This window comes from Ambystoma mexicanum, chromosome 7q (genome assembly GCF_040938575.1).
Source record: "Ambystoma mexicanum isolate Mex_15411 chromosome 7q, UKY_AmexF1_1, whole genome shotgun sequence".
Classification (NCBI taxonomy): Eukaryota; Metazoa; Chordata; class Amphibia; order Caudata; family Ambystomatidae; genus Ambystoma; species Ambystoma mexicanum.
The window spans coordinates 705627185-705652027 of NC_090941.1; the positions used below are offsets into that span (position 1 = coordinate 705627185).

General features: G+C 45.0%; 1 protein-coding gene across 3 annotated transcripts in view; it reads left to right on the forward strand.

Annotated features, from left to right (window-relative positions):
• Positions 1 to 24843, forward strand: part of SKA3 (spindle and kinetochore associated complex subunit 3) — a 1028231-nt gene that overhangs the window by 113487 nt on the left and 889901 nt on the right. For all 3 annotated transcript variants that reach the window (XM_069639377.1, XM_069639379.1, XM_069639378.1), the window contains exon 3: positions 5840 to 5913. In XM_069639377.1, the coding sequence (XP_069495478.1) occupies positions 5840 to 5913 (74 nt within the window). The remainder of the gene's footprint in view (positions 1 to 5839; positions 5914 to 24843) is intronic.

Here is a 24843-nt window from a genome sequence, read left to right on the forward strand (position 1 = left end):
GTGTGATAAGAATCCATCACCATCCTGCTCCCCAAACCTGGAGGCGATCCAAGATGTGCAGCTTCATATAGACCCATCACCCTCCTCAACATTGACGCCAACATCTACTCTAAGATTCTGGCAACTCGCTTAGCTCACATCCTCCCAGATATAATTCAGCCTGACCAATGCGGCTTCTTGAAGAACCGATCTACGGCGGACAATATTCGCAGAGCTTTGAACCTGGTGGATCTAGCCACACGTGGAGCAAGAGGGAAGGTGCTCATGACACTGGACGCAACCAAGGCGTTTGATAAGGTGGATTGGCCATTTATGAGGCTTACCCTAGAGACATTTGGATTTGGGCTGGAATTCCGCACTATGATTCTAGCCAACTACAAGGCGCCCAGAACCCTACTTAGAATCAATGGCAATCTCTCGGCCCACATCACGCTGACGTGCGGAATGAGACGGAGATGCCCGCTGTCCGCACTTCTGTTTGCCTTGATCATGGAGCCCTTCGCCCAACGGATTAGGCTGAACCACCTAATTAAGGGGCTCCAAGTAGGCCCCTCACACCATAAACTGGCCCTCTACGCGGACAATGTCCTTTTAACCATCACTGACCCCCGCAGCTCCCTGGCACACGCCTTGGCCGAACTAAACAACTATGGAAGGGTCACAGGCTTCACAATTAACTTCAATAAATCAGCTGCGCTGGGAATAAGGATTTCATCGAGAGAGCAAGAAGACCTAATTCCAATGTGCCCGATCCAATGGAAAACGAAGGCTATCAACTACTTGGGGGTCCGGATTCCGGCTAAACCGACAGATGTCTATCGCATGAACTTGCCTCTGCTCTTCCAAGAATTGGAGACAGACCTGGAACGCTGGGCGTCCCAGGAGATCTCCCTGATGGGCAGGATCACAGCATGTAAAATGAACCTGCTTCCAAGATTCCTGTATCCATGTTCCACCCTCCCAGTGATGATCCCGACCCCTGCACTTCAAAACCTAAAGAGGAAAATGCTGTAATTCATCTGGAGGGGGAAAAAAGCCAGAATACCAACAGACTCGATGATGGGGAATGCAAAGCTTGGCGGCCTGGGGGTCCCAGACCTCCAGAAATACCATATAGCAGCCCAACTAGCGTGCACCCAAGCATGGCAAACAATTAATAATCGCCCCAGATGGGTAGACATGGAACAATCGCGCCTAGCTCTTCCCCTACGTTTCTCCCCCACATCCCACCGGCGACTAAACGACCATGGCAGGAGCTATTACTGACCACCAGGCACACTGTCGCCATATGGGATTAAACGCTGAAGCAAAAGAAGATCCCAAGGGGACTCAACCCCTCATCCCCGGTCTTTCTGAACCCTGCCCTTTCTCCGGGAACAGCTCTCAAAAACTGGATTGCGGGCGGATTGGAGACTATAGGGCAACTCTTCGAGGGAGGACAACCACTCTCTTAAGAACAATGTAAAGAAATCTCCCACCTTCAAGAAACAGACGGGTTTACTTACCTCCAACTGCGGCACTGGTGCTCCCACCTGCAGACACGCCAAGCAGCAACCCGCCTTCCCACACCGATAGAACTTGCTCTCAAGGACCTACCGCTCCGAGGTAAGATTTTAGCATTATAGAAGCTTCTCCAAAAATACTTTTGTCACCTCCAAATCCCAGGCCATGGCACAATGAGAGGCAGACCTGGGACACCCCATAGAGGACCAAGCCTGGGTGGACATCTGGACCCGCACTCAATCAGCATCCACCTGTGTTACGAACAGAGAATGCGCCCACAAAATCTTACTACGCTGGTAGTACCCCCCCTTTAAGACTGCAACACATTAATCATTCGGTGGACCCAGCTTGCTGGAGACGATGTGGCAAGTAGGATCCTTTTTCCACATGTGGTGGACTTGTCCTAAGACCCAGAACTTCTGGAAGGAATGCCTGGCGGTCATTGCAGAAATCACGCACATTACACTCCCAGTAGAGCCTGAACCTATCCTCTTGGGCACCCCGGTCCCGGGGATTTATCCACGCACATGCCCTAAAGCTAAACTGTTGTCCCAATGCCTGTTGGCAGGTAGAATAGTGGTAGCCCGCACATGGAAATCGGTGGAGGGCCCACTCCTGCCCTTGTGGTGGGTGAAGCTGTGGGATGTGCTCATCGCAGAGAAGGTGACCGCGGCCAGAGCAGGTCTTCTCCACAGTTTCCAGAACATTTGGAACCCGGTCCTCGAATTTAATTGAGACTTCCCAGCAGTAACATACAAATCCCAACTGGCCAGGAGGGTCCTAGAGAGCTGGCCCGCCCTACAGGGACAGGAACAAGAAGGGGACCTGAATACGGGATGAACTCGGGGAGGAGGGGGGGGATAATAATCTTGTGTAATAATGCATACTAAATGCTGACTTCAAGTGAATGTACTGTTTCCTGCCTTGTTCAAAAATAAACATATTTAAAAAAAAAAAAAGATTTGTATATCTTGGACTTGCTGGAGTCTTCAATTCTGATCTCATAGGTTTCTTTCCTTCTTCTCAGGGAACTTGTTTCCATTCACTGCTTGTTCTCTAGTGTCAGATACACCCCATTGATAACAAGAGTGTGCTACTACTGGCAGTTGACCTCGTCGTGTAGATGACAAATTCTTCCTGCCAATATAACTCTCAGGAGTACAAAAGAACAGACTGAGAGGTCTATTGACTGTAAGAATGGGTGGATGCCCCCAAACACAGCTGGCTGAAAAAAGGAAATACAGGTAATCAACACCAGGAAAGCTATATGAAACAGTAATGCTAAAAAAAAAAAAAAGGTTGTCAATGCTACCTTGCGTGTCAAACAGGAGTTCCCTTGATCTCAGTAGCTTTTATGGAATTCCTGTTCCCAATCAAGGAGGATGTCACCCTGGAAGCGGATGACAAGCACTATATCGGATTAAATAGCAGAAAGGGAGCGCAAGTATACAAAGTAATAGCATGAGGAAACCGACTGGAGAAAATGTCTTACCAACCGGATGCACTGTGTGGCACGTAGAATGAGATGTTCTGGCGAAGTAGAGATTAGCAGTATGAGTCTTGAATGATGATCCCCTATACCGCCGGCACGAGGATGCTTGGAGCAGGAATCCCTTTTCAGGACGGAACGAGGACGCCTAGACTTCACAGAAGTGCTCAATGAGGAAGTCTCTAGCCGGAGCACCAAAGTACAAGTTTCCAAGATTCTGCGAAAGCAGAGGAAGTCCAAGATAAGTTCCGTGTTGGTGAAACGTGAAAGAAGAATTCTGTTAGGCAAGATGAAATTCTGAGGCCGGTCAAGGTCGTAACCTTCCGAGCAGTGACAGCAACAAAGGCAGGAGGAAAAACAATCCAAAAAAACAGTACCAGGTAGTGTCGTACAACAGGCTACAACAAGAACCAGACGTGAGTCAACACCAGATTTCGTAAATCGGGCAAGGAGAATAGCAGGTCAGAGATAACAGGCAGAGTCCAATAACCAAGATTCCAAAAGTTTAAACGTAGTACAAGAAACGCTGCTCATCAATGAAGATTCAGAAGCACCGTTCTGTTGTTGGGCGGGGCTTATAATGAAGTCACCTGATCAGTCGTACACGACGCTGCCGTAGCCGTGTGCGCAAAGACCAGTAAGCAGGGCACCAGCATCTCCATGGTAAACCCCAATGCGCACGAAAAGACATACCGCGCGTTGGAGGTTTGCCAGAGTCATATTTAGCCTGCAGTTTCACTTTGCCAGAACTGAACGGAAAACGGAAGTTGGACAGGGAAAATCCCTGTGCCTGACTGAGGCGTGCTTTCATTGTAGATAATTATGGTTTCCTGACACTTGGGTGGATTGCTTCAACCCCTCTGTTACAGGCTTCTCACTTCTTTTCTTAATTGATTTCTTTTTTGGTATCTTGCTTTAGGCATGGGACGAGTCTCTCTGCATATAATAACCCTCTTTCTTATTCGGGCTATTCTTTATGGGTTTATAAGTCCAATCAGAAAATCTTAATGTTAGTTTTCCAGTCTTATGACTGGGACGAGTTTTCTCCTTGCATAATAATCCTCTTCCCTGACCGGGTTATTCATTACTTCTTCCCAACTCCAACCATGCAGTTTTAGTCTTATTTTCTCGTCCTTAAGACTGGGATGAGTTTCTTCGGGTCTATAACGATGCCCCAGCGGCCTCCCGCTTTCCTCTTCCTTTCCTCACGATGCCTTTCTTGCATCGACACACAACGGGCCTTCAGCGTCTCATACTGGCGTTCTCTGCCTTGTTTAAAGTCGTGGGCTCTGCGACTTGCCTTCGCTCCACCTCCACAAGATGTAATGTCAGGGGGCTTCCTCTGCGCACTAGGCTCTCTCCTCTCCTGCTCGTCTCATTTAAATGTACGTCTCTTGTTAAAGAGACATCTTCCCTTTCTTTTACAAATGGATTTATTTTTGCATTGCCTTCAGCCAACAGTAAAGATATCCCGTTATTTGTTCAAACCGGTAGTTGTATGTATGTGTCTCTGGTAGATGTCCTCGGGAGTTCCTCCAGGAACGGGAGTCCTTGTCCCCAAAGGGGAGTCTTCCCCAGTGATGTCCCACTTGCCTTGAGCCACTAAGGAGGGTCTTGCGGAGCAGGATCACTGCTCTAGCCTCACGGGGGTGGCTCTGCCTTGGAGATAACTAACGAAGAACTGCGATTGGTCACATATTCCAAAGTCTGGAGGAAGTAAATTAGCTGTATAATTTGTTATAACAGGGTTTGGTTATTCCAAATTGTACAGATGGGTGTCTGTGCAAACAGGAAACACAATTGGGAACTTCATTGCAGAGAATATTCCCAGACAATCTAGAAATCGTGCTTGGACAGGTATGTTAATTGTTCGTGCCAGGTTCTTCAATTCACAGATCTTTACAAGTTGACACATGACTATAATCTCCTATTTTTAACAATGTATAGCATAGAGCCTTGGTACTTCAGCATGGGCTCACATGCACAGAAGTGTAAGGCATGGCAAGTCAGTCATGTCTGCTTGCCCCTTCGATAGGGAGATGCCATGTGTGTCGCAAAGAAGGAAGTCTGTAAGAAGTAGAGCATCGGGTGAGTCTTCCTTCATCTGCTGATGAAGCAGTGTTCTAAAATCGCCTACTTCTCAACCTCCTGCTCCTCCTCCTTGTCCTCATCCTCCTCCCTATGATTTTTTTCGAATTATACTTTGCTCTTCCATGCATGTAAATATGTAGGAAATTACCCAATAGATCCAAGGATAGGGCTGTAACTATAGTTCCCAAAATTCATTGTCTTTTTTATTTATTTATTTTTTTGGCATATAGGTCCAGATCACTTTGTTTGACTTCCTGAAAAGGCAATCAATGAGACTTTTACAGTTTGATGGGGAAAGCAGTGCTTTTAATACCTTGGTCCTAATTAACATCATCGGTATAGAGGTTAAATTAATCCCAATGATGTAGCATACAAACATTGTTTAAAGTGCCCTGAAGTCCTTCCTCTGGCAGAAGAAGTTAGCCTTCCAGGTTTGAAATTACAGAAGATGCCTCAGTTTTAGAGTTATTGTTGCTTTTAGTAGATGTTTCATATTTTAAGCAGTATGCAGTTGTAGCACTTGAATAAGATGAATAATACTATGTCAACAGGCATGTGCAACTGTTTGGCAAAGGAGAAACCGTACATCGCAATATACCCGCAAAAAAGCCATAGGGCTGCTGTTTTCCCTGAGACCACAACTTCCTCTATATTGCAAGAAAACAATTATCGTTTGGCTCAGGGAAAAAATAAGAGATTATTTTTTGTGTTCATTGTACCTAATCTTGAATTCCTGAAACGTTTTCCATCTCATAGATTCGGAGGATTATGAAGATGATTGTTCAATGAAGGTTTTGCATGAACTCAACTCAGAAATTCGAGCTTTAAAGGTAATGTATTTAATATTTTGTTACTCCTATATTAAATGTTTTCACCTTTTGTGTTTTGTGGGGAGCATGTGTGTGTTATTCTTTGTATCGCTATTTATCACATCTGGGGCGCACATCACAGAAGCCAGTAGAATTCTGAAGGATGGGGAGACGTTGGACTTCAAGGTTATTTTTATTGGCTGAAAATGATCTGGTGACAAGTGTTTTATACCTCAATCTGACAGTGGAGCCAATAGTGTGGTAACCTTGTCCTCTCTTTAGCTGGTTAGTAAAGGCTGGTGGACACATAGATTAATAGAATGGGTAACACATCTGTTAGAAAATAGAAAAAGCCCTTTGGCTACATATTATGACTTCAAATGGAAAAAAGTAACTAATTGTTCTCCTACCCACATACCTCAGCCATTATTCTGCACAGTAGTCATTCTCTATGACACAAAGTACCTAGACTTCACAAAAGTTATTTTAATAAACAAAGTACTAACCACTTGGAGACATACAGATTTTTCACACATGCCCTCCAGCATCGTCCTCTCCTGAGCCTTTGCACAAGTTAATCCTGCAGATCCAACACATTTCACAAACATGATCACTGAACTATTGTGTGTATTTTTTTTAAAGTGAAGTTCCCTTGAGGATTTTTCTAGAGGTGTCCATTTATATGTCTGACTAAAAAATGTCCTATATGGTACTAAAGTACTATTGTTTCAAATTAAAAAAAACCTCATTATCCTAGCTTACCTTTTACCGCTAGGGAGTTGGACGCAGCGTCCTGGCTGGCAACCTGCACTAGGTAAGTGCAACAAACCTACACGTGGAAGGTTAACGTGGCTCGTCCAGTTCAACTGCCAGAACTAGACCGAAGTGCTTTGGAAGGCCGAGGCAAGGCTGGAAGGAGAAGACATCTGGGCAGTCTCGCGCTGAGCAAGATGAGAGGTGCCGCCGGTAAACGCAGAGCCCGGTTGACGAGTCGTGCCAGTAGCTCCACGTGTAGAGGGAGGCTGGCTGGACCATACACGAATCCCAGTGAGCACTGCATATCAGAAAAAGGTACGCGTTTCCTCATGAACAACGAGAGGTGGGCAACAAGGCGAGGGAAAGGGAGAGAGCCCCAGAGTGGACAAAGCGAGAGAACCAAGCCCCGGTGTGGAAAGAGAAGCAAACCGCCCCAGAGCGGTGGGAAAGAGGGGGAACTAAACATTGATGGGGGGTGAGAAGTGAAAATTCCCGGGGGTTGGGGGCAGGGGGAGAGATCCAAGCCCCGAAGGGAGGACGGTAGGGGAGAACAAAGCTCTGGTGTGAGAAGAGAAGCAAGAGACAGAGAGTGAGGAAAGCAAACTGAATCCCAGTGTGAAAAGAGCAACAGCGAGCCGGGGGCGAGTAGGGGTGAGGGTGCTAAGGGGGAGGGGGAATTAAGCCCTGGTGTGGGGGAAAGAAACAAATAGCCCCAGAGTGAGGAAGCGAGAAAGAGTGAAGTGAAGATTGAGGAGAAAAGAGGCAAAGGTCCCCCTTTTTTAAGTTGGAGAAATAAACCAAGGAAGGGAGAAAGACTGAGAATCTAAAGGGGTACTGAGAACGTGAGAAACCCGACTGATTCTCAAACAGTATATTTACTATATGCCTGGAACTGTCCACCTAGTACAGGGCCTATAGTGAAGACACAACGGTGGGGGTCGGAAGCCAGCAGCCATCCCTTCTATTGGTCAAAAATCCCTAAGTGCTGTTTTGTGTGTTTTTAAAAAAACATTATTTATTAGCACACTTGGCATTATACAGTACATAAAATATCGGTAGACATATTGAGGACAAACCAATTAAAGGGAACTCAGGTTACATATAGAGTCGAATGGAACTGCCTCTGATGGGGCAAAGTACAAAACACCCAGCTGATCTATACAATAAAAAGATAGTCTTTCTGAGAGGCAACCGGGAATCTTGTGGGGATGGTGTATGCAGCAGATATGCTTTGAGCAGGCCCCACATGCCCCTAGGGCGAGACTGAACGGGTTGCATTAGGTCGCTGGGTTGCTGAACGGGCTCCTCCATGTCATTAGCCCCTTGTGGGGGCTCAAGCCCTCATCCATCGCAACAGGATGCAGCGCTTGGCAAGCAGAAGACACAGACCCACAAATATACTAATTTGCTTCAGTCGGGGGTTCAAACACGTGAAATAAAAATTGCATGGGGGTGGGCTTTATCCATACCCGTCATCTCTTGTGCAGAGATCCCTCCAGAAGGGCACAAATACCAGACATTCTCATATCATGTGGAGGCAATTTGCATCCTCACCACTGCATCAGCAGCCAGGATATTCCCCAGGACCGTATATCCTCTATTTCGCTGTAGCTTAGGTATGTCGCTAGCAAAATTCCCATCCGAGTACAGTGCACCAATTGTGGAGAACCCATGATGTGCCCAGGTTGCCAGGAAGCCATGTCTGACTAAGTTAGGAAAGGTATAAAGTTCCAGAGAGTACAGAGCAGCTACCCCCCAGCCACGCCCATATTATGCACCAGGCTAGTGCCGTAACACTAGTGGGATCAAACACGCAGCTGTCAGAAAAACGGGAGAAAATATCAGCGATCTCAGATCTCAGTCTCCAGCAGACCACCTCTCCAGCTTAACGTGAGGGGGAGTCTCACCCTCCAAAAACCAAGCAGCTGCAAACTGTGGCTGTACCGCAGCCCAGTACAAATGGAACTGAGGGGCAGCAGCCCCCACCCCCTTCATATGGTTGTCAGCATGGCCCATTTCAGCTGCACCATACCAGAGCGCCATACAAATTTACTGAGCTCTGACTCCAGTTCCCCAAAAAATGGCTGCCCAGGCCATAGCAACCTATTAAGAAAGAAATACAGTAGTTTGGGAAGCAACATCATTGTTACTAGCCTGATCCTACCAGCTATGGTCATCAGCAATTGTGCCCAGGTCTTGAGTTTTGTCACCAGTTGTGCCATGCATACATCATAGTTTCACTCATACAACAACGTGCCATGCCTGGTCGCAACAATCCCCAGATAACGAACAGCGGGCCGAGACCACTCCAACCCCTGCAGATCACGAGGAGTCTGTAAGAGGAAATAACTCTGATTTGCTGCAGTTCACCCGCAACCCCCGACATCTCGCAAACTCTTGTTGCCATAACTGGCGCGAGATGGATGTGGGGATTTCTAATATACACTAGTGCATCATCGGCATACAATGATATAATTTCAGGCTCCCCTGCCAACCAGATTCCCCTGTCCCTGTGCCTGTGTTTGTATCGTATAAGGTCCGCTAAGGGCTCAATAGTGATGGCAAATAGCAAGGGCGATAGCGGGCCACCCTGGCGGGTGCCGCTAGCTAACGTTAGTTTTGATGACCATGTACCATTGGTACACACCTCGGCCAATGGAGCTGTGTATAGGAGATGTATGAAGGAAAGACACAGTGCCAAACCCAGACTGTCTCACCTACCAACTCCCTGCCGTACCATGCAAGCTAGCAACCGCTCCTTCTTCTGTGGTGTTTCAAGGAAACATTATCCCTAAAATAGTCTACTGCCTCCTTTTCTAAGCACTGCGTGTCAGTTTATTTCCTAAAATGTATAAATTCTAACTTGCATGCTTACTAATTTTTTTAAGCGACGCGACTACTCGTATGTTTTGATGCGCTTGCGAGGAGTTTGTTTTTTCCAACGGACCATTTTAGAGGAAAGGACCAGTGGTTCTGTTGCGCGCGCATACACGGTTCAACACAATGCACTATTGAAGTGACTGCGTCACGCGAGTCAGTTTCACTAAGGATTTCGCCTCTCGGTACGCAGCTGCAGCAAGAATGGTTTTTCCGAAGTCAATGACTTCAAAAGAAGTTTAAGGTTGAATTACAGTAACAGACTTCCGGGGGGAAGTGTAGTGAGTCAACTGTGCCCTTTAGTCAGAGTAATTTGAGAGAAGGTGAACATTCATTTACTGAGGTTTGTGAGTTGAGTTTTTACAGATTGTCAAGCATCAGACAGATATATTTATTCATCTGATAAAGTAGAACAGTGACAAGGACTAGGATTTCGAGACTTTGGCAACAGCAGTAATATTTTAATAAGGAACATAACAAAACTAAAGAATATTCCTTATCAAAACATCAAGCTGCATTTAAGAAGTTTCAAGAACACATGAATATTGAAATAGCAGCTTAATCGTGCCCATCAGCCACATAGCATAGGCAGCAGGTATGCAGGGTGTTGGGCATAAAATGTAAACAGAATAGGGAATTGAGGGAAAACATTTATGTAACTTGTTGCAATTGTTTTGTAGGTATCTTTTGGGCAATCCATAGAAGAGAAGGTTCCATATTGAAGTCCTGGCTAGAAGAGAACCTTTGTTTGTTGTTTTCTCCACTCCCCTTTTCCCTTGGGTTTGCCAGTTCCAGAGTTATCTATTCAAGACTATAGGATTGGCAGGCTTAGGGGGTCTGGTGGGCTATCGTCACTCCCGCAGGAATTCAGAAGTTGGACCTGACAATGTAAACCTTAAAGGCTTCCCAAAGCGTTTGGAATGAGGACACTGAGCTCAAGTTGATATCAAAATCTAGCCTCACATGAGCATCTATCGCGGTCTCAAATGCCACATCTAATGGAGCCTGCAGTTTAAAGCTCCAGTTGTTCCGGGGCCTGGGCAGGTTACCCACCATCGGGGAGACAGAGAGGGGAGTGATCAGAGTAGGATCTGGGGAGTATACATGTGCTACTCGGGGGAATTTGAGACATCAGAGACCAACTGCATGTCAGTGCGGGAGAAGGAGTCATGAAGCGAGGAATAAAATTGAGTGTCATGCACATTGGGACCATGCACATTCAAAAGTAATATTTCCCTTCTGGCCAATGACCCATAAACAAGTACGTATCACCCTAAGGGGTCAGCCACCACTCTCTTGTGTTGGAAGGGGGTTGACCTATGCACTAAGCTCATCACCCCCCACCCCCTCTTCCTGGATTGTGTGGAATGTAGAATAGAATATATTCCTGCCCCAGCATTTAGCAAAACCTTTGCAGCTTTCAGAAAGGGCATGTGTCTATTGCAGGTAAAGTAGCTTGGCCCGTGTTTCTCCAGATATAGCAATAGTTTCTGCCTCTTAATTGGGGCTCCTGGGCCTCTAATATTCCAGCTAAGGTCTAACACCTCCCCAATCCTAGTGACTGAGAAACCACACCGTCATCAAGCATTTTAAGTCCTCTCAACCAACCCTGTGGGACTGACCACCCTGCATATGTGCATATGTCAACAATTTGTGTGCCACCCCTTCCCCAACCCCTCCCTCATCCCCCTCAAAACTGTGACGATACAGACCCCACAAGAACACTCCAACTTTAAACGCAACCTTGCATAGAGAGGCTGGTGTGCGGGCACTTACCTGGACCATCCAACGGACTAAGTAACACGAAAGAATAAGTATTCACACACTTCCTAATGTAACATATACCATTAAGCTTCTAGCCCTTTAAAAAAAGTCTTCATCACTGCCCACCACGAGGGCCATCACAGATAAAATCAAGTCACAACTCAGCAAGCAGGCAAAAGGCCTAGATTGGACAAGTCAAGTGTCTGGTTTGCATCTCCGGCAATCACGGGCAAGCAAAGTCTCGTCCAGAAATTACATGGTCTCACCAGGCAGAGTAAAGCAGTAGGTTTTGGCATTCCAGTCAATCTGCAATTTAGAGAATAGTGTTATGAAGGACTCTCCACGTGTCCCAGAAGTGCCAGAGAGATCACCCTGCTGCCACGAGATGAGTACACCTAGTCTCCTGTGAGTGGGCCTTTAGCAGGCTGGGCCGAGGTGAGACTCCATATATAATTGTGCCCGAACCTTGCTTACAGCAGCAAGCCATTCCCTCCTCACTGGGCCCGCAGGAGTCCTCCCTTTCACCCACAAACAGCCAAATCGCCGGGAAAACCTTGCTGCAGTCTGCTACCAGCAGCCAGGGTCTAGGGCCTCCAGGGGATTGGGCTTTTATTCAGTTTTGGCGGGCAGCAGTCAACTTTGCTGCTCGCCTCACGGGCTGCCCCATGAGCACCCACCCACACGGGTGTTACGTCTCCGGTGTCCCAGGAGCCTGAGGCCGCACACCCAGAACCCTGCTACAGCCAACGTGGAAAGTTCAAGCATCCACGATCCCCACCTGGCAAGCAAGCAGCGCTGCCTCTCCCGTGTCCCAGACCGCACAGCTGTCCCCAACACCTTGCTCCAGGTCCTGCTTGCGGGACCTCGGATCTGCCTGATTCCAGGTTCAGGATATCGGCCACCAGTACCCAGAATGCCACCTACTCATATACGAGCTGCTGGTTGGCCAGGAAGGGGTATTTAACACGTTGTCAGAGCTGGGAAGTTTGAGCTCTGGCAGAAAGCTGCCAACATGTGATGAGTATGGAAAGTAACTACATTGGAGTAGGATTCTGGACAGAGGACTTCTATTTTGTTTAAAGCCATCCTGACAAGCACCCTTTAAACCGTCTATTGTATGGATTAGAATTACCACTTTAGGGAGAGACTATGCTTCTTTTAAAGCAGAATAAACCCATCTGAGAAACCGTGCCTCCTTGCCAGTCTCCTGATTCTGACCAACCACATATCGTCTTGGAAATTTAGCATTTTTATGCATGTTAGGCCAATATCATTGGTCACAGCTTGGAGCTTTAGAGGACTACTTTACAGAAATTGTTGGTGTTTTGTTTTGATACTTGGCAGAACGTATGGTCTTGTCAATTACAATTTATTAACTGTACATTCTTTGGATTTTAATCTGAAGTTGTGAAATATGTCTTTATGATTGAAAATTTAGCAAGGCTTTGTCTTTTTGCCCAGTATCCACTGGAAGATTGTAAAGTATCGAACAATAACACATTTTCCACAAGGGCATTGCAACATCTAAGTTAGTATTTCTGACAAATGTGCATGTTATCATCAATCACAAACTTTAACGGTTCAGAAGTTGGCATATGCAAGTTAGTTGAAGAAATGCCACTTTTTAGCCCATTATGCATTTATCAACTGTGCAAAGTACAAAACATGGTACTTTTCACCAGGTCACAAACCTGGGCATCTGGTTCAATTGGTTTGCTAAGTAGTTCATACTTGCCAAAGTATTGGAAGAAGGGATTTTATTCAAAAGGATGATGCAAGGAATACGGGACATTTCTAACAAATAATTTAAATGTAAACTGTGCCTGTACAAAAAGAGCAAATTGGAACTTTTTAATTGTGGACAATTGGGTTTATTGTCCCCTTATGCACTTGCAAATCCTTTGCAAATGACCCCATATAAACCAACCTGATGGCAACAGAAGAAATGTGCCAGTTGATTGCAGCAGTTGCTTCACAAATGTGTACCTGTTCCAGCCATCAGCTCACCTCTTACGGTTCTGCAACACCAACTGTAGAGTGGATCTGGCCCCGCTAGTGTACATTAATTGGTGGGTAGATCCTAATGCCAATTACAGCAGCAATCGCAAATTCTTCATTGTGATGGTCAGGCAAGCCTAATTTCTGGGCATCAGATATTCAATTGCTGCCTTCCTAGGACTATTTGTTGATGCCACCAATCTTCCGTCGACTGGGCCCACTAGAGGTTAACCTACCTCCCTACTGAGTGGGAAACTGTATTTTACAACCAACCAAAGGAAGGTACAAAAGTGGGTGTCAGTTGTTATTTCCTCATCAATTTTCCAGGGGAGGTCTTCAGCAAATAATAGACCTCACAGCCACTGTCAATATTGCCATTTAACTCTCAATTTTATTATAACCGATCACATTTTTCTTACACACCATAAAAAAATCATAAAGTAGTACAATTCATGCTTAAAATCATCCATAGTAAATATACAGCAGTGTATAAAATTGCACAAACATTCAAATCAACACAATGAACATCATTTTATCCAGTATCCCAATGATCTGGTTAACACATGCGTCAGGTTACTACCCACAATCCACACACTGTGTTTTATAGCCCCTATTTGTTGTTGCCCACATGGGTCAAGCAATATAGGGGCACAAGTAGACTGTTATTTATGATTTCAACAACAAATGTGAATGGCCCCATAGAAACCAACCCGAGGGCACCCTCTGTAGACTGGATCTGGCCCAGCTTGTGTAGATTAATTGGTGGGTAGTTCTTAATTCTAAATACAGCAGCAATCACAAAGTCTTCACTGCGGTGGTCCGGCAAGCCTAATTTCTGGGCCTCAAATACTCAATTGCTGCCTTCATAGGACTATTTGTTGATGCCCACATGGGCCAAGCAATATCGGCGTACAAGCGGACTGTTACTTTTGATTTCAAAAGCAGTATGTGTGGTCACTAGGAGGCTCAACTAATCTGCAGCCTTAAGAATCATCTCAACTTTGTGCCAGATGATAGTGCCGTCACAAGTTGGGTTAAGTTGGAGACGGTGGTTGTGCAGCCCTATTCCTTAGATAATATTTATTTTTTGAGTAAGCCGGCATCTGGGCGCAATTGTTTGCCTTATATTGAGGCTACCCGTGTGGAGCTGGTTTCTTGGTTTAAGGATAAAGGGCCGGATTGGTGGCTAAATTATGCGCCTTCGCTGTGGCACAATCCAGCATTGTAAATTGATAATTGGTCTCTGAATTAGCGTAGTTGGATCTCAAAGGGAGTACTGAGGATTGGTGATGTTTTGAGGAATACAAAATAATAATTTCAGCAGCCTCCTCCATTCTCCGTGTGCACTTCAAACCCATCCGGTCAGCTTCACTCTTTGGGCCCTCACTGCTGCTGCGTCCACAATTAATGGTATAGCATGTATGTCTGTCAGTGCAAACTGATTGGCTAGCTCTTCCGCAGACTTCTGGCTCATGCTACACTACCATTGCGGTCATACATGCAGTGCCTCTTTTTTTTCTTGGCCTCAACCATGTCTGAGAACAACTGGCGACCAACATTTTAGGGTGCCCCAACCACATTTTGCTTGTGAACTACACGTTGAAGATCACTGGTCTAGCAGAGCTCTCTCCCCTCATTGCAACACATGCTCGTGAAATAGGACAGCAGTATGGAAATCTAGTCCAGGCAGAAGAAGCAGAGTTGAGGGAAAGCGGTTGGAGTGCGCTAGGAGCCGCAGATTAGTCGACTCTTCGTCATGCTTGTCTGAACCGATGACGAAGTCCACCCAGATTAAAGTGACTATAATGTATCTGAAGAGGTGTGGTGTACACACTTTCAAAAAGTCTACCTGTCACCCAGTGACCCCTTTCCTTGCCCACTTCAGAGAGTTTTGGATTGGCTCCAGCCTGATTTGCTGGGCATGGCCGTTGAAAGGAGATTGAGATAGTACCCTTATTCACTTACTGGTATGTTCATGCTGCTCCTGAAACATCACATGGGGGGGGAAAAGCACCAAGAACAAAATGAGGTTGGTGTAGATGCAATACCCTGGCCAGTCCAATGTAGAGTGCCAAAGATAGATGCTGTGCAGGCACCAGGAAAATTCGGTATAGTCCGTTGTTTGTTTCTGTTTTCCTGGACCACGCCCCCTGGCCCAACGTGCATTTAGCCTCCCGTGCTAGCGCACCCGCGCAAGCACCCGGAAGTGGCACGCAAGTGGGCTGTTGGGCTGGAGACTGCGAGTGTTTCTTGCCTGGATTGAGGATGTTTGGGTCTTTGCCCTGACAAGTAAGTCGGCAAGAGGAAGCACAGAAGGCTCTTTTTGCAGCGTAACACGCAGGCTACTCAGCGAAGTACTGCGAGCCAAGCGCTGGAACTTGGGGACTGCTCTGGGACTCTGGGTCTTGGGGACTTGGGGATCTGTGCTAAGCGAGTTGGGGACTTGGGGACTCTTGTTGGTGACGGTGTGGTGCGTTAAAGACAGGCTGCACCACTGATCTCTGATGTTTCTATTTCTATTATTTTTCAGAGTCCGTTGTTTGTTTCTGTTTTCCTGGACCACGCCCCCTGGCCCAACGTGCATTTAGCCTCCCGTGCTAGCTCACCTGCGCGCGCACCCGGAGGTGGCATGCAAGTGGGCTGTTGGGCTGTTTGGGTGCTTTGGGAGTGTGGGGCTGGAGGGGCTGTAGGCTGGACATTTCTACACTGGGGTAAGTTGACTTCTTTGCCCCGATTTATTTTCCATCCCTCTGCCCTGCTACTAAAACAAACTAATACAAACCAAGGGCACCGTGTCTACCGTGCTCCGTAACGGTAAAATCTGTGCACTAAAGACCCCGGCGCCCCCTACAACCTCACAAAAAAAGCTTGATAACGCAATGCATGGGGACAGAGATAGAGCCCATGGGGGAACCACACAAAACCCATGAAATATCCCCTTTGGAAGAGGGGATCAAAGTACAAACACCTGTGGTCCCTATACTGGGTATCATTACTCAGGAAGAAAACTCTGGGGCAGACATTGCGGAAGAGGATGAAAGGAAAAAAAGGGAAGCCATCAAGCAAGAGGTGGAACTTTCTTACATGCACTCACAATTACACACAAAATTGGGTGCACAATCTTCGGGGGAGGAAGACATATCCTTTGTGCCCACTGGAATGTCTTTTGACTCTCAAATTCCTATTCATTCAAGTTTCTTAAATGTAAGAGAGTCAATAAATCAGAAATTCAATGAGGATTTTGACATCATGCCGAAGGATACAAACTTGGATCTATCTATGATGGGTCAAATAGTGAGGACAGAACTGGGTAAGCGCGCTAGGCTCTCAAGGGGTCCCTCTACACCTGTAAATGCCGCCTGCAATGGAATTGATCAGGTACATCTGTTCAATACGCTTCCCCAGTTGAGGACTCTAACACCCCATAGAGTCTTTTGAGTAAATGCAAAATTCCCTCTACCCTCAGCTTCTGTATTTAGAAATACACAAGAAGGGTGGGGCGAGGAACCAAAGACCACCAAGGGGACTCAGGGGGGGACACCTTCTGTTGGAGAATTTGGCGAATTCTGCAGTGCCCTTGCATATTAATAACCCTCCAACTTTAGGGGTCTCTTTCACGAGCTCCCCAATAAATGACAATGATACATTTGAAGAGTCACTTCCGGTGATTACAAGGATTCTGAACCTTTTAGATAAAGGGCATGAGCTAACACATTGGGAGATAAAAGACCTGAAAAGAATTGTTCTTGATACTCAAATAAAACTCAGCAAAGTGGAAGGCTTCCTCATGGCTAGAGAGGAAGCCATGGTACTCACAATGAAGACAGACATTCCACCTTCCCTAAAAACGACCAATTCACAAGGATCCCAAACCCTAGTTAATGGAAAGGAGGGCCTGACTTTTGCCAATATGCTTTCCATGGGGAACGGGATGAATAAGGCTATGGAAAAAAAATTGAACTAATGCCCAAAAGCCTGTTTTTGAAGGGGAAAAAGGATCATGGAGGTTCTCAAGGACCTTTCCATGAAAATGTCCACGTTGGAAAAGGGCATGCAAGTATTGATAGGGTGCTCAGTCGCAAGATTGCCCTTGGTGCCGTCACCACCAGTGCGGGAGGGGGAGCCAAATCTCTCTGACACACCAGATAGCCCTTCTGTCCTAATTAAAATACTGGACTCTGTAGAGGGCTCAGCGGTGAAAGAAGAGGCTCAAGAAAAACAAGAGGAAGATGAAAGTGTTAGTGGAAGTGGTTTTTTTCTTTCACGGTGACAAAAACGATTGGCTTTGAAAGCAAAAAAAAGGCTAATGAAAAAGGGATCGCTTTCCACTAAGCCAAATATTCTTAACAAAGAATTGAAGATCCCTCCCCAAATGAAGTTGCCCTATCTGATCTCAAACAATTGAATGAGGAGAGTAGGAAGGCCCTACAATTAAACAATGATGATTCCCTGAAATTCATCCCGGAAAATAAAAAAATAAATAAAGAAATCTGAAAAAAAAATACAGAAAAGAAACAGGAGAGTGAAAGTAAATCTTTGGTACAGGATAAGACAGAGGGCTTGGCTAACGGAAAAGCAATGTTGCAACAAATGGGGGGGGAATAAGGAAGTGGAACAGTTACAACTCTCTAACTTCTATAAGGTTTTAGAGAAATCGACATCCAGACAGATACTGCTTCAAGACCCCCGTTACCCCCTGGCCGATTCTCCTATGACCTCAGCGGAATCTAATAGACTGGGCTGTTCTACTTTACCCTCCGTCCCCTCAATTCCCGGGACATCAAATATCCCGGATACCAATCTACCAGAGGGTAACATGAAGCCTATTTTTGAGAAATCCCAACCTCAGAGTGATACGAATGAGGGGCATAAATTTCCCCTGAGTGGAGAACAGCCCTTGATAGGGAAGAAGGGGGTTAACTTGAATCTACCAGAAACCATAAAAAGGATTATGATGAATTTCTTCCCTGACCTTGCACTACCTGGAAACAAGGTCATGATGGGAAGGGATTACGGGGAAAGGGGAAATTCTGGTTGGCCATCGAGTGAACTGTCTACCGACTCTGTGGCTAGGGAAGGAAACACAGAAAAGGCACAGTCTCGCGGAAGGGAGGAACACGTGAGGGCTCCCACTCAGCCGGGAAATGAACATGCGATGCCCCAATCTACAGGCCCACAGGAATCGAGAAACCCATTTGAATATGAACCAGCTAGGCCGCTTCACATTAAGGATAGTGACTTAAGGAATACATTGTGGCAGAAGGTTTCCCTCCGGGAATATCCAACTATCCTCCTGTATAATCTGTGTGACATTGGAGGCCCATCCTCCCTGAATAGACCCCGTATCCTGTCACTCTTTAATGAGGTGCCACGGTTGAGGCTGATTTCTTCAGCGGACATTTGTTTAGTGGACTTCATTCATCCTTAACGGTTAGATCACGTCCGCATTGTCCCTAATTCACAAAAGATCTTTAATATGATAACACAGGAGACTGAACAATTTAATAGAATGGGTTATGATATCTTGATCTTTAGTAATGGTTGGGAGAATGGAAATGTTCATATGCAGGAGAAAATAAACCCCAACATACCAAGGGAGGAAGCGAACACACAAAAGGAAATAAATATGGCCTACAAGGGGGAGGAGGCTCAGGATTGGACCTGGCTTGCTCAATCCTTAAGAGAGTCAATCTCTGAAATTCAAAAGATGAAGCAAAAACTTTAGTACCCAAAATGAAAAATCTTATTGGAAATTGCTTTCATGGAATTCAAGGGGTAACTCGAATTTGGTAAAATCGAGTCTGTTATGTGCAAAACTCAAAACATTCTACCTCCTATGTATACAGGAGACATGGCTCACTAGTCCCATGCATTTAGATGGTTTTGCTTGTAAACATCTTTTGGCCAAAACGGGGATTCGTGGGAGACCGACTGGTGGCTTAATCACAGCTGTTAAAATTACATCAGGCACGCAAGTCCTGGAATCAAGGGAATTACTGAACTTTGCTCTTACTGTCATTCTGGAATATGCGAGTTACTCACTCCCGCAGTTGATCCTTGTGCTAAACATTTATTGGAACCCCTATGTACCATTGGGTAACGTTATACCACATTTGAATAACTATATATCCTCTATGTTGCTCAAATATAGAGGAATAGACATCATAATTGCAGGGGATCTAAACTCAGAAATCAGATATGGCCAAGGTATTGTGAAAAAAATGGGTGTCTCAACAATAAATTCCATGCAGCCCCTGAAAAACGTGGAGGGTGGCCCATTTGCAATTAAACAAAAGCTAATTAATGGTGAGATCTGGAGGAACTTATTTGATTAATGGGGTTTGGATCATATTAATGGTCTTTTTACTTCCTCTATACATGAGCATACATGGTCCAACGGGGTTTGCAAATCACAGATCGATCACATTTTTATGTCTAAATCCTTATCTGCTCTGTGCTCGGAACTATTGATAAATGACACCAACATGAGTGATCACAGATTCCTGGAGATTAAGATGATTTCAAACACCATAATACCTAAACAAAGCACAATGCAAAAGCACTCCACAGTGTCATGCAGTGGAAATCGCATAACCTGGCATGAGGGAAATGTCAACAAACTTAATATCGTCTTTGTCCAAGAATATAACAATACGTCATTATCTACAAGAATTCAACGTTTCTCTGTATCACACTTTACGAATTACATCAAAGACATGATAGGTAGGTCGATAAAAGAGCGAAAACAAGGCACTGTGAAACTCCATGTACACGCGTACAACCCCCTGGTAAAGCAGAAAAAAAACTTTACAAATCGCCAAATTAGATTAATTTTGAAGGCCAATCTGCCCCAAACAGAAAAAAGGAAACACATTTCTCGAATTAAACAAGCAAAAAAAATTGGATGAAAAATCATAAGATGGTCCGTCACAACAATGATAATATTAATGCTAGAGGCACTCTGGTTCGTCGGGACGTGAGTTCTGGAGCCTGATAAACATACTGGAAAAACGTCAGGTAACCATTCAATCTGTACATTTACAGGAAGCAACCCGGGAAAAACACTTTTCTTCTCTATATAAAAGTTAAAAGGAGATGACAGACGAACTTGCAATTTAAAAAAAAAAAAAAGCGACTGGAATTTTGATTTCACAGTTACAGATATCGAAAGTCAGATTAAGAGGGCAAATACATCTAAGGCGGCCGGACCAAACGGGCTGACCAATAATACACTGAAAAGGTCCTCGGAGCATTGGACTAAGGCCCTATCCATTCTCTTTCACTCTGTTACACAACTCAGGTTAATTCCTCAGTCCTAGAGAATATCATATGTTGTTCCGATTATATAAAAAGGAGGACAGAACATGCCCGGCTAACTACTGCCCTATTTCGGTGATGGACGCCGATTCTAAAATCTTTGCAGGGCTGGTATTACAGAGAATTGAGGAGTGGGCAGACTGTAATAAGATTCTTCCGCCACAACAGTTTGGTTTTCGAAAGGGGATGGGAACGGAGATAGGGGGTCTGATAATCTGTCTTCTCTTAGAAAAGGCATAAAAAAAAACTGCATCCCCAACATATTTGGCGTCAGTAGACTGGTCGCTTGCCTTTGATAAGGTGGACAGGGTGCGATTCTGGACAAAATTAGCCCATCTGGGGCTTCCCTCAGTATTCCTGGCCATTCTTATAAATTTGCATGAGGATTCTGCAATCCAAGTGAGATTGAATTTGTCTGGCGACCTATCAAAAATAATCCAAACACACAATGGCCTTAGACAAGGTTGCCTGTTCGCTCCTACCCTTTTCAATCTTTATACTGCCAATGTAAATGTTCCCCTTACAACCTCTTCGCTCGTGTCTCCAAGTGTAGAGGGAATCAAAATATGCTGGAATGCATATGCTGACGACCTCCTCCTGGTCGATAATACCCCTTTGGGTCTACAGCGCAAACTCACAGCACTGGCAACATATGTCCATGAAAACGAACTTGTCATAAATGAAAAGAAATCCGTGATCATATCTTTTACCACCAGATAAAAGATTGCAAAATATAACTGGCGACTCAATGCATGTATTCTTGTAAAAGTAAGATCTCTCTGCTATCTTGGCTTCCCGGTCTTTGGGACCGCTTCCATACAATCCTGTTGGAATTTCTACCTTGAAAAGTTGGATAAACCTATTCCCCAAATGAGGAAGGTTGCCAAAAAATATTGTAAATTTTCAGTTACTCTTCTGATCAGGTTCTATAAACTGAAAATTGTAACAAAATGATTATATGGTTTTGAAATTCTACCCTTCGAAACATCACGTTTGGTACAGAAAATGGAATTGAAAATTCGGCGCAAAATCATCTTTTATTTACCTCAAAGTGTTCCGCTGTGAATTGGGCCTTACGTCCCTAAAAATGTGTGTAAACTGGAAAAAAATTGTTCTGTATCGGAATTTGATTATATCTAAGAATAATTCCCTATACACCTTGCTGGGCTGTAAATTGAGAAGTGGTACTAGTGACTCGAAATGGATGCTGAAGCTACAGAAAGACTGTACAGATTTGTTGGAGTCCATTAACGTAACCCATGAAATGTTAACCCAAAACCCGATGGGCGTGAAAAAACGGCTGCAGTGGCTTGATTGGGCAACCACCATGGAAATGGTAGCTGCATCTAAGATTTACATACAACTAATCGCAGAAGGGAATGAACTAGGCAGGTTGGAATCCAACTAGGCGAGCAGTATACTTACGCTTTTGTTTCAATGTTCTCCCTACGGGGGAAATATTAGAAATTAGATTGTGTACTGGACAAAAATTTCCCTGTTGCTTCTGCAATCATAAAACCATGACCGAATCACTCGAGCACTTACGGCTCTGTTGCGAAAAAATAGCGACTCATTTATTTTGGCAGTTTTATTTACGACACATTGAGGGTATTCTATGAAAGTTTATGGTGGCACATGCTCCATGGGAAGTTAAATGCTCTGAAACTGGCTGTGGTAAACTTCTTAATTGAAGTGTGTGGCTTGGTAAATAGAGTAAATTGAACTAGCATAGTGAAGAATCTTGCTTCTGACCCCTGAATTGAAATGAATGTATAGAGTAATGTTTTCTTTTTCTCTGTTATGCGCAAATTTAGTAGAAGTTGTATTAGATGTGTGAGCTTACCTGAATTGAAATTATGTCTCTTGTTTTGTTATTTCTGTCTTGTTTACTACGAAATGTCAAATACTAAATAACAAAATTGTAAATTGTTTTAGAAAGGTTACATACATGGAATATTGTAGTATATTTTTTTAAGTCATTTTAATTATGTCTTAATTGATTTTGTAAAAGGTTTATTTTGTATAAACCAGATGCAAATACATGTTTTATTTTTAAAAAGAGTGCCAAACGCTATGTTGGCCACTGAAACCCTGCTGTACTCTTGGAGGAGAGTAATTCTCATTCCTCTGCTCAGAAAAAAAGGTCTAGTAAGACCACCCCTGCTGTTACCCTATAAAGTGCTTGGAAGAATATTTCAACAGTCACAGCAAAGTGCTTTTATATTGACTCCAGGAGTGAGTGCACAACAATATACTGCAGAGCGCCAGGTTGAGTTTAGAAAAAGGTACAGGGTGGAGGCAAATCTGTAACCTGGAGAAAAGTTGCTTTGTTTGTTGCCTTTGTAGATCATAGGAATGCTTTTTATTCTGGGAGTTGTAACAGTCTTTGGCAATGACTTTAGGCCATGGGAATGGATTGTGCTCTAGTGGGGGCAATCTCGGCACTTGCACAATTAACAGAGCAATGGTAAGTTATGGCCTTGATGGTAAGTTTACAGCTAATTCCTGGTGTGTATAAGGGATGCATATCGTGTACTGCTGTTGTTCAGTTTCTACCTGTATGAGGTTGCCATCTTTCTTGCAGGTGACTCTGCAAGATGTGTGGGGAAGGTATAATTATTAATGCTTGGGCCAATAGGTGATGCAACTCCCACTCCACCCCAAAGTGAAGGTGAAATGGGTACAGCCTGACAGGTATACTCCTTTGCCTCCTAGGTAGAACAGGCGATGGCAGACTATTCTCTTCAGTAGGGCTGTGAGCTGATACAAAAGCACTAGTAGAAATAGTACAGGGGTACTGTGAGAAACCTGAGGGTATTCTCATTCCTACTCCCCTTGGATCCACTACTGGGGTGGCCAGGGAAAGACCATCGCTTTTGGATCCTGACCCTGGGTGCGCAGAAGCGAGGTAGTATCACCTGGGTGGAGGGTGCTTCAAGGTTAGGAGTGGGGTACCCTCAGACGAGACATGGTATCCCCCTTTCCCTATTGACAACCATCCTAACCCTCGTCCGACCTTTATGTGTTATTGTAAGTTAGCTCCCTTAATTTCCCCTCTTGTCACACTCAACAGTACTGAGACGAGGAAGAAGCAGCTGAGAGTAATGAACACTATACCATTTGCCCACTTTTGTACTGGAACGAAGAAGATGCCTTTAATGTGTTGTGAAGGTCAGGCATGTCCCCTTAATCATGGCTAGGCAAAACCAATTGAGAAAGCACACCTGCAACCTGTTAGAGGGTTGCAGGTGTATAAAAGGAGGAGAGAAAAGCAACACACAGAGGAGCAGCAGGGAGGCCTGTGTGATCAGCAGGGAACCTTGTTGGAAGAGAAGCGAGCCGATGGAGGGAACTGCTGTGGGACAGTCCATTGTGTGCAGGACACTGAGATGATGGTCTGAGAAAGCGTGGCATATGAGCTATGACTTCCTGCTACGGAGTGAAGGCAGAGAAGGGAGCCGTGTGGAGAGGCTGTCCCTTTGCCTTTCATCAGAAGTGCTTGTTCCCCTGTGTCAATGAGCCGACACAGGAGTGCCTTAGGGGCGGGAGCTGGACCCCTGACAACAGAAGCATGAGTCTGTGTGTTACACGCTGCTAGTAGAACTATTGCAAAGCCTGGTGACTTTCTAACAGATGTGAAACCCGGTGCGTGAGTGATTGAACACTGACATTGTTAGAGAATACTTTGTATCGGAGTGGTTGTGTGTCTTAAGAGCATTTTTGAAGGTCTCCGGTTCAAAGTCAATTCCATTGTTGAATGTTGCAGTGTAAGGAAAACTTTATCGGATTGGTTGCGTAGCTTGACAATAAAGTTTTCGAAAGTCTGAGTGCTGGGCGTTTCAATTAAAGTGTAACAAACAAATATTAAACCACGGGCTGAATGAAACTCAACTTTTTTTCCTCCACATTTTTCTTTATTATGCTTTTAAATGGAATACAGTTGAAAACATTCAAGAAGCAATTCGAAAAACACTTCCGCAACTGTATCTCCCACCCCACTCCCGCCCCCTGCCCCTTGGTACTACTTTCTCGTGGCTATGGTCAAAACTTTAGTCCGTTGGGAAACGAAAAAGAAAATTGAATTCAACATTTACCATTGGCACCTGGTCTCCGCAAAGGCGTACTATCCATATGTGTCAGATATTCGTCTTTACCCTAGCTGCATTTAGTTCCTACAGAGGTTCATGGTACTCCCACCCCCACCTCCCAATCCTCAGCATCGGTCACTGCTGAGTTTGT